The sequence below is a fragment of the Theropithecus gelada genome, chromosome 12 (genome assembly GCF_003255815.1).
Source record: "Theropithecus gelada isolate Dixy chromosome 12, Tgel_1.0, whole genome shotgun sequence".
Taxonomy (NCBI): Eukaryota; Metazoa; Chordata; class Mammalia; order Primates; family Cercopithecidae; genus Theropithecus; species Theropithecus gelada.
In genome coordinates, this window is record NC_037680.1 from 92680162 (window position 1) to 92691795 (window position 11634).

Consider the following 11634-nt stretch of genomic DNA (forward strand, 5'->3'; position numbering starts at 1 on the left):
GGGCAAAAGGCCATCCCTAGCTGAGAACACACTCTTGCCTCCCTTCCTCTCCTTCTCCAGGAGTCACTGGCTCAGTAAATCATTAACATGAGAATTTCCTTCATAGCCTCTGCTTCTAGTGAGCCTCATCTAAGACAGCTACAATAGGAAAACCTGAAGCACAGCCAGGTTTAAGAACTACTACTGCAAATTACAATGAATGAATAAACGATACAGATAGCTCTCCATTACCTCCTCTTCATTCCGGATGTTGCATTGTATGGGAATGACTCGTGCCTGGTTTGTGGGAGGTAGGCTTGCCTTCAGTTCATCTGCCGCAGACTTCAATCTCTCCAACTTACGGGATGCAATGACCACATTACTCCCTGAGGAGAAACAGCCAGAGAACAAATAAATATGCCTTCATGAGATGCAGTGACCACATTACACCTTGAGAAGTAAACAGCCAAGGAACAAATAAATATGCCTTCACCAGTTGTCCAAATTTCAATAATAATATTGAAAAAAATATCACGTCTTTTATTTTTTGAAGTATTTCTTATTTTAGAGTCAAGGTCTCACCCTGTTGCTCAGGCTGGAGTGCAGTGGCTCGATCATAGCTCACTGTAACCTTGAACTTCTCCCAGGCTAAAGCAATCCTCCCACCTGGCCTCCCAAAGTTCTGGGACTACAGGCACAAGTCACTGCACCTGGCCATGTGTGTTCCTATGTCTTAAAAACAGCTGAATTAGGACTTCTGCTTCTGGACAAGATGGAGTAATAGAAACTGAATTTGCCCTCCATCCTCAAATAACTAAAATATTGGACAAAATATATGAAACGATGGTTTTCTGGCACTGGACATCAAGTAGCACCGGATGGTCATCTCTGGAAGAGTGAAAACAAACATGAGCCCTTGGATTGCCCCAGCTTGCTGCCTGGAGAGAGGTTCTAGACTGCAGCAAGGGAGGGGAACATGTTCAGAGACCAAAGTCTCCCTGGTGGAAGAGATGAAGTTGGGAGTCTAGGGAGCCAAGGCAGTGAGACTGCCCAGGGGATAGGGAGGAAAGATATACAGAGAGAGAGAACTCCAGAGATCTGCAGAGTCTCTCTTGAATCTTCACCTGAGTACCGATCGATGCTTCGGAATAAATCAAAGAGGAAAGAACCACCAAAACTGGGCAGGGAGCTCAAACCCTGGCACTCACACAGCACTGGGAATGGTTAGTGTGCCCAGAAGGAAACCTTTCACAGGGCATTCTGTAAAATACACAGAAGCAGATGGCTTCCGCAGTGAGGCAAAATTCACCATAGACTAAAGGCTGCTCAGATCAAGCCTCTTTTAAAGTATTAAATTGTTTTCAAGTGACCTAACTGTATCCCAGAACAAAGCTCAAGAGTATATGTATATGTATATATACATATATATATATATATATATATTTTTTTTTTGATATGGAGTCTCGCTCTGTCGTCAGGCTGGGATGCAGTGGCACAATCTCAGCTCACTGCAATCTTCGCCTCCCGGGTTCAAGCAATTCTCCTGCCTCAGCGTCCCAAGTAGCTGCAACTACAGGCATTCGCCACCAGGCCCAGCTAATTTTTGTATTTTTAGTAGAGATGGGGTTTCACCATGTTGGCCAGGATGGTCTCAGTCTCTTGCGCCTAAGAATATGTATAAGAGCCGGGCGCGGTGGCTCAAGCCTGTAATCCCAGCACTTTGGGAGGCCGAGACGGGCGGATCACAAAGTCAGGAGATCGAGACCATCCTGGCTAACCCGGTGAAACCCCGTCTCTACTAAAAAATACAAAAAACTAGCCAGGCGTGGTGGCGGGCGCCTATAGTCCCAGCTACTCGGGAGGCTGAGGCAGGAGAATGGCGTGAATCTGAAAGGCGGAGCTTGCAGTGAGCTGAGATCCCGCCACTGCACTCCAGCCTGGGTGACAGAGCAAGACTCCGTCTCAAAAAAAAAGAATATTTATAAGAATATAAAAATAGCCAACATCCACCAAGGTCAATTTAGTATCTGGCATCCAACAAAAAAACTATCAGGCATGCCCAAGGAACAGGAAAATAACAGCACATAATGAGGAGAAAAGTCAATTAATAAAAACAGACCCAGGCCGGACGCAGTGGCTCACACCTGTAATCGTAATCCCAGCACTTGGGAGGTTGAGACGGGCCGATCATGAGGTCAGGAGTTTGAGAACAGCCTGACCAACATGGTGAAACCCTGTCTCTACTGAAAAATACAAAAAGTAGCCAGGCGTGGTGGCGTGCGCCTGTAATCCCAGCTACTCAGGAGTCTGAGGCAGGAGAATTTCTTGAACCTGGGAGGCAGAGGTTGCAGTGAGCTGAGATCACCCCACTGCCCTCCAGCCTGGGCAACAGAGCAAGACCCTGTATGAAAACAAAAAACAAAAAACAAAAAAACCAGAACCAGAAATGACACTGATGATATAATTAAATAGACCAGTGATGAAGAGAAAAATCTTAAAAGCACCCAGAGAAAAACAACACATTAAATATAGAACAAGAAAGATAAAGACTTCTTTCAGAAACAATGCAAGCCAGAAGACAGTGAAACATCTTTACGGTACTGAAAGCAAAGACAAAGATGGTGAACTTAGAAATCTTGACCCAGTGAAACTATCTCTCAAAAATGATGGCAAAATAAAGACTTTTTCACCCATATGAAAGCTGGAAGAATTCATCAAGGTGTTCTGCACTACAAAAAAGATGAAAGGAAGTCCTTCAAGTAGAAGGAAAATGATGCCAAATAAAAATCTAAAAATATACAGAAGAAGAAAGAGAACTAAAAACAATTCGTTTGTGTGTTTGTTTTTGAGACAAGGTCTTACTCTGTTGCCTAGGTTGGAGTGCAGTGGTGATCTTGGCACACTGCAGCCTTGACCTTCTGGGCTCCACTGATCCTCCTACCCCAGCCTCCCAAGTGGCTGGGACCACAGACATAAACCACCATACCCGGCCACTTTTTTCTTTTTGTAGAGATGAGGTCTATGCTGCAGAAATAGTAATTACGTGAGAAAATATAAAGATTTTTCTTCTTTCTATTCAGATCTCTTTAAAAGGTAGTGATAGTTCAAAGCAAAAATAATAACAACGTATTATAGGATTTCTAACATATGTAGAAATAAAATGGTTCCCTCTTTCTCCTTAAGAATAATAGCACAATGGCTAAGAAGGGTGAAATGGAAGTAGAGACAGTCCTTCCTTTGCTCTGCTCTACTATGCTCTGATTTCAGTTAGCTTAGCTTAAAGACACCAGTCTCTCAACAACATGGTTCAAATTTCAATAACCATGGTATATTAACTGTAACTGCATAAAATGCAAACTCCACTGCTAGCTTTTCAACCCACAAATCATAAATAACAGATGCACATCAAGATCAGTGATTAATCATGTCATTTCTTCCAACGTCTATCAGTGAATGGCCACTGTGCATCTCTTCTTCAGTCCAGAAGAGCTCAGACAGCAAAGAATATAGCTGTGTCACCTCCTGGTTTTTCAACAAGAAACCCAAGTGACATTTTACAAAAACACATGATCTTAGGAGGGACTGGTCAACAACATGAAAAGTGAGACCAAGAAATGAAAATCTGTAACACTGGAAGCAAAATTAGAATTGCATATCAGGGGAATTATAAAAGGGGAATGCATGACACTGCCACCATTCTAGAAACTACAGAAAGCCAGAAGATCTTACTGAAGGCAAACTTAATGAGGAAAGTACACGTGACAAAGAAGACGAAGATATCCCAAAGGAAGTGACACCCACAAAAAATTTCACATTAAAGAAACTTTTGGGGCCGGGCGTAGTGGCTCACTTCTGTAATGCCAGCACTTTGGGAGGCTGAGGTGGGCAGATCACAAGGTCAGGAGTTTGAGACCAGCCTGACCAACATGGCAAAACCCTGTCTCCACTGAAAATACAAACATTAGCCAGGCATGGTGGCAGGTGCCTGTTAATCCCAGCTACTCGGGAGGCTGAGGCAGGAGAACTGCTTGAACCCGGGAGGCAGGCAGAGGTTGCAGTGAGCTGAGATTGTACCATTGCACCCCAGCCTGGTGACAAGAGCAAGACTCTGTCTCAAAAAAAAAAAGAAAGAAACTTTTGGAAATATTTCATGACATTGAAAGTATAAAAGATAAAACGTTGGAAGCTGATGCAAACGTAGAAAGGAGTACGACAATTTAACAACATATAGGAAAAATGCTTGCTCCATATCATAAGGTATACAATGAGAAGGCAAGCACTAATCAAATGACTCAACATACTTTTCACATGAAAATAATAGTTTAATTTTCAATACTGAGTTTTTAAAATTTTTATTTTTAATTGACAAATAACTGTATACAGTAATGGGGTAAAACATGATATTTTGATACATAAACATATTGTGGAATAATGAAATCAGGCTAATGTATTCATCACCTCTTACCATTTCTTTGAGGTAAGAACATTCAAAATCCACTATTTTCACTATTTTGAAATACACAATGCATTACAAACTATAGCCATCGTGCTGTGCAATAGATCATCAGAACTTATTCCTCCTGTCTAAATGAAACTTTGTACTCTTTGACCAACATCTCCCCAGTAAAACTGGTCTAGTTTTACTATTTTTTTCATTTCCCTATGTGGCAGACTGCCATAGTTACTACTGTTACTACTTGAGAGCTTGAGACCCTCACTCCTACAGTTACTACTGTTACTACTTGAGACCATCATTAGGAGACTGAAGGAAGGAAGATGAATGCAGAAATGAAAACTTAAAACAAAAGAAACTGTTTTAAAGGAAGGGGCCAGGGGAAAAAGAAGAGGGCTCCCTGCTTCTAGTGAGCAAAAGCAGCAGCCTTGAGCTTCTACAGCCTTTTGTATTTATTGGGTAGAAAGAGCAGGGAGGAGGAGGAAACGATTGGTCAGCTGCTTAACTGATCACAGGTTCACATTATTGCTAACAAGCTTCAGATGTGCCTCATCACAAGAAACACTTGTGCCTGGGTCGTGACTATCTTCAGCATTCCTTCCGGGTGGCAGACAGTTTGTCGGTATGCCAACATTCTGCATTTACGAGAACAGTTTGCTGTTTGCTCATATACCCTCCAGTGTTATACTGAGTTGATCACGACCCTCACTCTTTCGGCCTGCAACATCTCTCCCTTTTTGTTTTTTGAATTAATTGAGAAAGGCAATTGCAAAATGTGTAGCCTCGGTGGTTCATTCTGTCTTCACATTCAGCATGTACTGGGGGAACCACGCCCATGGTTGGGATCCATGGGTCCCTCTAGTCTCCCATTCTATGGTCGCACACACCTTGAGGGAACCCACACGGTTTGTTCATCTCCTGCAAAAACACAAGCATACCCTTGTCCCCACGTTAGTAAATCAACTGAAACAGAAGCAAAGGCTTTTGTGGCTGTGGCCAGGAGGCATGCCGAAGCATCTGCTCCATAAGCTGTAACTCAGCTTCTGCCTCTTTGGTTAATTACCGTAGGGTAAAACTTCTCATTGATAAGGAGATGCAGGCTCTCTCTGATTAACAGAAGGCACAGGGAAAGCAAATTGAAGCTCATCCTTCTCGTGCAACAGTATAGCAAAAAAAAAAAAAAAAAAAAACCCTTGGCCGGATGTGGTGCCTCACACCTGTAATCCCAGCACTTTGGGAGGCCAGGGCGGGCAGATCATGAGGTCAGGAGATCAAGACCATCTGCGGCTAACACAGTGAAACCCTGTCTCTACTAAATATACAAAAAAAAATTAGCCAGGCATGGTGGTGGGTGCCTGGAGCCCCAGCAACTCAGGAGGCTGAGGCAGGAGAATGGCGTGAACCCAGGAGGTGGAGCTTGCACTGAGCCAATATCACGCTGCTGCATTGCAGCCTGGGCAACAAAGTAAGACTCCGTCTCCAAAAAACAACAACAACAACAACAACAAAAACGATCCTTAAGAACTTCAATTGGTACTGTACAGATGGGTCCATTAAATGCTGTGCGTTGTGATAGATAAATCTCTCTCCTAGTTCTACTTTCAAATCCTTGATTCCCTCGCTTCTCCCTTCGTGGAAAAGGGTGCAACTCACAGGGAACAAGCAGTAGTTGTGCAATATACTCTCCTGGTTCAAAACCCAAAGATCTTGTGACACTACGACTACCGGAATGTCTTCTTCACAATCAAAATCAGCAACTCCTGGGACTACAGTAACGCCCTGCAAGTTAAGATGACTTTTGCCAAAAAGTCTCTATTTGTCTCTATTTAACTCTATCCTCATTTCTATTTATCCCTACTTATCTCTATTTGTCCCTGCAGGCCTCTTTAGGTCCCTTCAGGTCCCTTCAGGTCTCTGTTTGTCCCTGAAAGTCCCGTTTGGGCGCCACTTTGACAAAAATTTCTGAAGGTCATGAAATACTTGTACTTTTTCCCATTGACTATTTTTGCTTTGCATGGTTTCAGCTTGCATGATCATTGTTACAATGCTACAATGCCATGCAAAAGCAAAGACTACCTATGAACTGTTAAGTGGTTCTTTTACATATATATTTTAAAGATGAGGTCTCACTGTGTTGCCCAGGCTGGACTGCAGTGGTTTTTCAGTGTTAAATTCTATGTGAGGTGATACAGTTATAGACTGTTCTCACCCTAATACAGCATTTCACTGTATCATAATTACCTGTTAATTTAACAGTCTGCACCACTCACTGTCATCTCCTGGAAGGTAGGGACCCTGTAATTGCTCTATTTGTTATGCTAACACACAGTCCAACATATACATGTGGAATAAATGAAGCTCATAAAAGCACAGAGTACAAGGGCTCTCCATTTGGCCTGAACTATTTTAGTTGTATAAGATAAGCTAGCTACTGCATATTAAAATAAGGCATTTTATTTTATTTCTTCTCTTTATAGATGTAGCGGTGACAAGTGCAGTTTTGTTACATGGATATATGTGTAGTGTGGGCTTTTAGTGTACCCATCACCTGAATAGTGGACACTGTACCCAACAGGTAATTTTTCAACCTTCACTCCCCTGCTTCTACCCTCCCACCTTTTAGAGTCTCCAGTGTCTATTATTCCACTCTATATGTCCATGTGTACCCACTCTCTACTTCCCACTTATAAGTGAGAACATGCACCATTTGACCTTGTTTCTGAATTATTTCAGTTGGGATAAAGGCCTCCAGTTCTATCCGTGTTGCCGCAAAAGACAAGATTTCATTCTTCTCATGGCTAAGTAGTATTCCATGGTATATATAACATACGTTCTTTATCCAGTCATCCATTGATGGGACAGTTAGGTTGATTCCTTAACTTGCTATTGTGAATAGTGCTGTGATAAACATACTAGAGCAGGTGTCTTCTTCACATAGTGATTTATTTTCCTTTGTAGATACCCAGCAGTGAGTTTGCCGAATTGAATGGGAATTCTATTTTTAATTCTTTAAGAAATCTCTATACTGTTTTCCATAGAGCTTGTACAAAGTAAGGCAATTTAAAAAACTATGTTTAAAGTTTAGGTTATAATTTAGTAAACTAAAAATGGTAACAACTTTTGGAAATTCTCGTGTGCAATCTGAGGGTTTTATGAAGCAAAAATTGGAAAGATTCACCATGAGTTCCTTGTAAGCCTTGCCTAACTTTAAAATGGAATTTAATTTATCAAAGTATATATAATGTTCAACAAAACAGAAGTTATATGGTTAGGAGAATGCTTACTCCTTTCTCCTTTTGTTTCCAGGAGGGCCCTCTTCTCCCAGGAGGAAAAATAACTGAAACACAGCCACGCGCCCCATAACAATGTTTTGGTCTATGATAGACCACATATATGGCAGTGGCCCCATAAGATTAAAGTGGAAGTTAAACATTCTTATCATCCAGTGGTACTGTAGCCACTGTAATGTCATAGGTGCAATTACTTTATTTTTTTAATAAATTTAGTTTAGCCTGTGTGTACAGTGTCTATAAATTCTGCAACAGTAAACAATAATGTCCTAGGCCTTCACATTCACTTATCACTCCCTCACTAACTCACCCCGAGCAACTTCCAGTCCCACAAGCTCCTATGTCCTATGCAGTGTTCTATACAGGTGTACCATTTTTTAATCTTTTATACCATATTTTTCCTATATCTTTTGTAGGTTTAGATATGTTTAGACACACAAATATTTACCTTTGTGTTACTATTTACTACAGCATTCAGCACAGTAACATGTTGTACAGGTTTGTAGCCTAGAAGCAATAGGCTATACCATATAGCCCAGGTGTATAGTAGGCTATACCATATAGCCCAGGTGTATAGTAGGCTATACAATCTAGGTTTGCCTACCTCTCTATGATGTTCACACTATGATGAAATCGCTTAAGGATGCATGTCTCAGAAGATTTCCCCTTTGTTAAGTGACAAATGACTGTATATACTTCCAGACTAATCCAACCCTGTTAGGTTTCTGTCACTTAGGAGAAATAGCTGAGCTGATCAGTGAGATGGAAAGGAGAAATAAGCACCCCAGGACAAGCCACCACCTCCTTCGCCCACTTCTTTCTTTGATATTTCTGCCTTCAACATGTGTATTTTTCGCTCCAGTTCCCAGAGTAGGGCATAGGCTCCACAGGGCGGGGATTAAAAACTTCACCTAGGCTGGGCGCAGTGGCTCACGCCTGTAATCCCAGCACTTTGGGAGGCCAAGGCCAGTGGATCGCTTGTGTTCAGGACTTCAAGACCAGCCTGGGCATCACGGTGAAACCCCACCTCTACTAAAAATACAAAAACAAATTAGCTGAGCATGAAGGCACATGCCTGTAATCCCAGCTATTCAGGAGACTAAGCCACGAGAATTGCTTGAACCTGGGGGCAGAGGTTGTAGTGAGCCAAGACTGTGCCACTGCACTGCAGCGTGGGTGACAGAGTGAGACTGTGTCAGAGAGAAAGAGAGAAAGAGAGGGAGAGGGAGAGAGAAACCAAACAAGAACACTAAGGTGATTAATGCCTAACTTTGTCCAAGACCTCAAATAAAAAATATGGTGAGATTATAAATAGGATGATTCACATGGATTATCTAAATAGAAGTTTACTAAATTATCACTTGTTACTATCTGAAACCTCAAGACTTCAGGACAATTGCCTACTACAAGTAAAGATGCACTGAAATACCACTTTACAAGTCCATTTACTTTCACTGGTAGAACTGTCCATTATAGACAAACTTAAACTAGGGTGCAAATGTATTACAGGGAAAAACAATGCAATGCTGGGTAAAATTAAAACCTAAATCCCCATTCAGGAAATGGTTAAATAAGTTATTACAGATCCACACAATGGAATACTATGCAGCTTTAAAATGAATGAGATATGACTACAGTACTACCATCGAAAAACACAAGATATGGGCCAGGCATGGTGACTCATGTCTGTAATCCCAGCACTTTGGGAGACTAAGGTTGGAGAGTCGCTTGTGGCCAGGAGTTCAAGACCACCCTGGGTGAGACCTTGTCTCTAAAAAAATGTGTTAATTAGCCAAACATTGTGGTACATGCCTATAGTTTAGACACTTGGCAGGTTGAGGCAGGAGAATCATTTGAGACAAGAGTTCGAGGCTGCAGTAAGTTATGATGGCACCAGTGTACTCTAGCCTGGGTGACAGAGCAAGATCCTGTCTCTAAAAAAACAAACAAATAAAAAACAAGATATTTTAAGTATATATCTTAAAAGGGCAGAATGGGTAAAGCTCATTTTTTTCTTTTATATACTTCTATACTATTTTTATTGGAAACCTCTTATGTTACCTTATAATAAACTAGAAAAATATTATATATAATCCTTACCTTTCATGCTAAATCATTTGAATAAACTTTCTGTTTATATGTAGCTAGAGAGATCCTGGAAGCACAACTGACCTGGTTAGAAAAGGTATAGAAGGCCAGGCGCGGTGGCTCACGCCTGTAATCCCAGCACTTTGGGAGGCCAAGGGGAGCGGATCACGAGGTCAGGAGATCGAGACCATCCTGGCTAACACGGTGAAACCCCATCACTACTAAAAATACAAAAAATTAGCCAGGCGTGGTGGCAGGGGCCTGTAGTGCCAGCTACTCGGGAGGCTGAGGCGGGAGAATGGCGTGAGCCCGGGAGGTGGAGCTTGCAGTGAGCCGAGATTGCGCAACAGAGCGAGACTCCGCCATCTCAAAAAAAAAAAAAAAAGAATAGGTATAGAAGTAGCTTGTGGATAAGGAGTTCTTTCAACATCAGAGGCTTGTAGCCCCAGTATGCTGCGTTCCTGCTTAGGCTGATACTGATCCTTTTCCATCTTCAACTCAGAATACTACATTTATTCAGCAACTTCTTGGTCCCTGGTGTTGGTAAAAGGCTAGTTAGACTAGACTAGAGCAAGAAAAAATGCTGTCTTGGCTCATAATTTCCACCTGCATTTCCTAATTGCATTTTATCTACTATACCTAATTTATGTTCTACTGTAGTAACAGAAAGTGAATGATTAACTTGAAGACAAAAAAAAAAAAAGATCTGATACGAATTCAACTTGATGATCTTAGGTTTTTCTTGATGAAATCAGGTTTCTCTCTGCCTAACAGCACCTGTCAAAGGTACAAAGGAGATCCAATTCTGCCTACAATATCCTGCTTCTGTGAGCTAAAGCCTTCTGTATCCTCTTAGCAAAAGGAAAAGTCAAAATCCTGTGGAAGTGAAAGACAATACAGTCATCATCATTTTAAAAACCATGTCTCAGAGTTCATGCAAAAAAAAATGTAATTCACACCAAAAAAAAACAAAACCAAAAACAAAACACAGTGGCCTTCTGACTAGAAAGAAAACTGGAGGCTAGGTGTGAGGGCTCATGCCTATAATCCTAGCACTTAGGGAGCTGGGGTGGGTAGATCACTACAGGTCCGGAGTTCGAGACCAGCCTGGCCAACATGCCAAAACCCCGTCTCTGGTAAAAATATAAAAATTAGCCAGGCGTGGTGGCACATGCTTGTAGTCCCAACTACTTGGGAGGCTGAGACACGAGAATCGCTTGAACTCGGAAGGCGGAGGTTGCAGTGAGCTGAGATCATGCCACTGCAACCTGGCCTGGGTGACAGAGTGAGATTCTGTCTCAAAGAAAAAAAACTGGCTAACATTTTCTTTTTTGCTCAATTTGGGTTTTTATAACAATGCTGTGGAAATAGCCATTAATTCTTGCATTAAAAAAATAAAGAGGAAAAAGTCATTATAAAAAAAGATTTTTGTGGCCAGGCGTGGTAGCTCCCAGCATTTTGGGAGGTCGAGGGGGATGGATCACAAGGTCAGGAGTTCAAGACCAGCCTGGCCAATATGGTGAAACCCCATCTCTATTAAAAATACTACTCAGGGCCGGGCGCGGTGGCTCAAGCCTGTAATCCCAGCACTTTGGGAGGCCGAGGCGGGCGGATCACGAGGTCAGGAGATCGAGACCATCCTGGCTAACATGGTGAAACCCCGTCTCTACTAAAAATACAAAAAACTAGCCGGGCGTGGTGGCGGGCGCCTGTAGTCCCAGCTACTCGGAGGCTGAGGCAGGAGAATGGCCTGAACCTGGGAGGCGGAGGTTGCAGTGAGCCGAGATCGCGCCACTGCACTCCAGCCTGGGTGACACAGCGCGA

At 42.3% G+C, this 11634-nt stretch overlaps 1 protein-coding gene across 1 annotated transcript in view; it reads right to left on the reverse strand.

Annotated features, from left to right (window-relative positions):
* Positions 1 to 11634, reverse strand: part of PECR (peroxisomal trans-2-enoyl-CoA reductase) — a 41886-nt gene that overhangs the window by 26558 nt on the left and 3694 nt on the right. The window contains exon 2 of the mRNA XM_025405498.1: positions 232 to 365. Within this exon, the coding sequence (XP_025261283.1) occupies positions 232 to 365 (134 nt within the window). The remainder of the gene's footprint in view (positions 1 to 231; positions 366 to 11634) is intronic.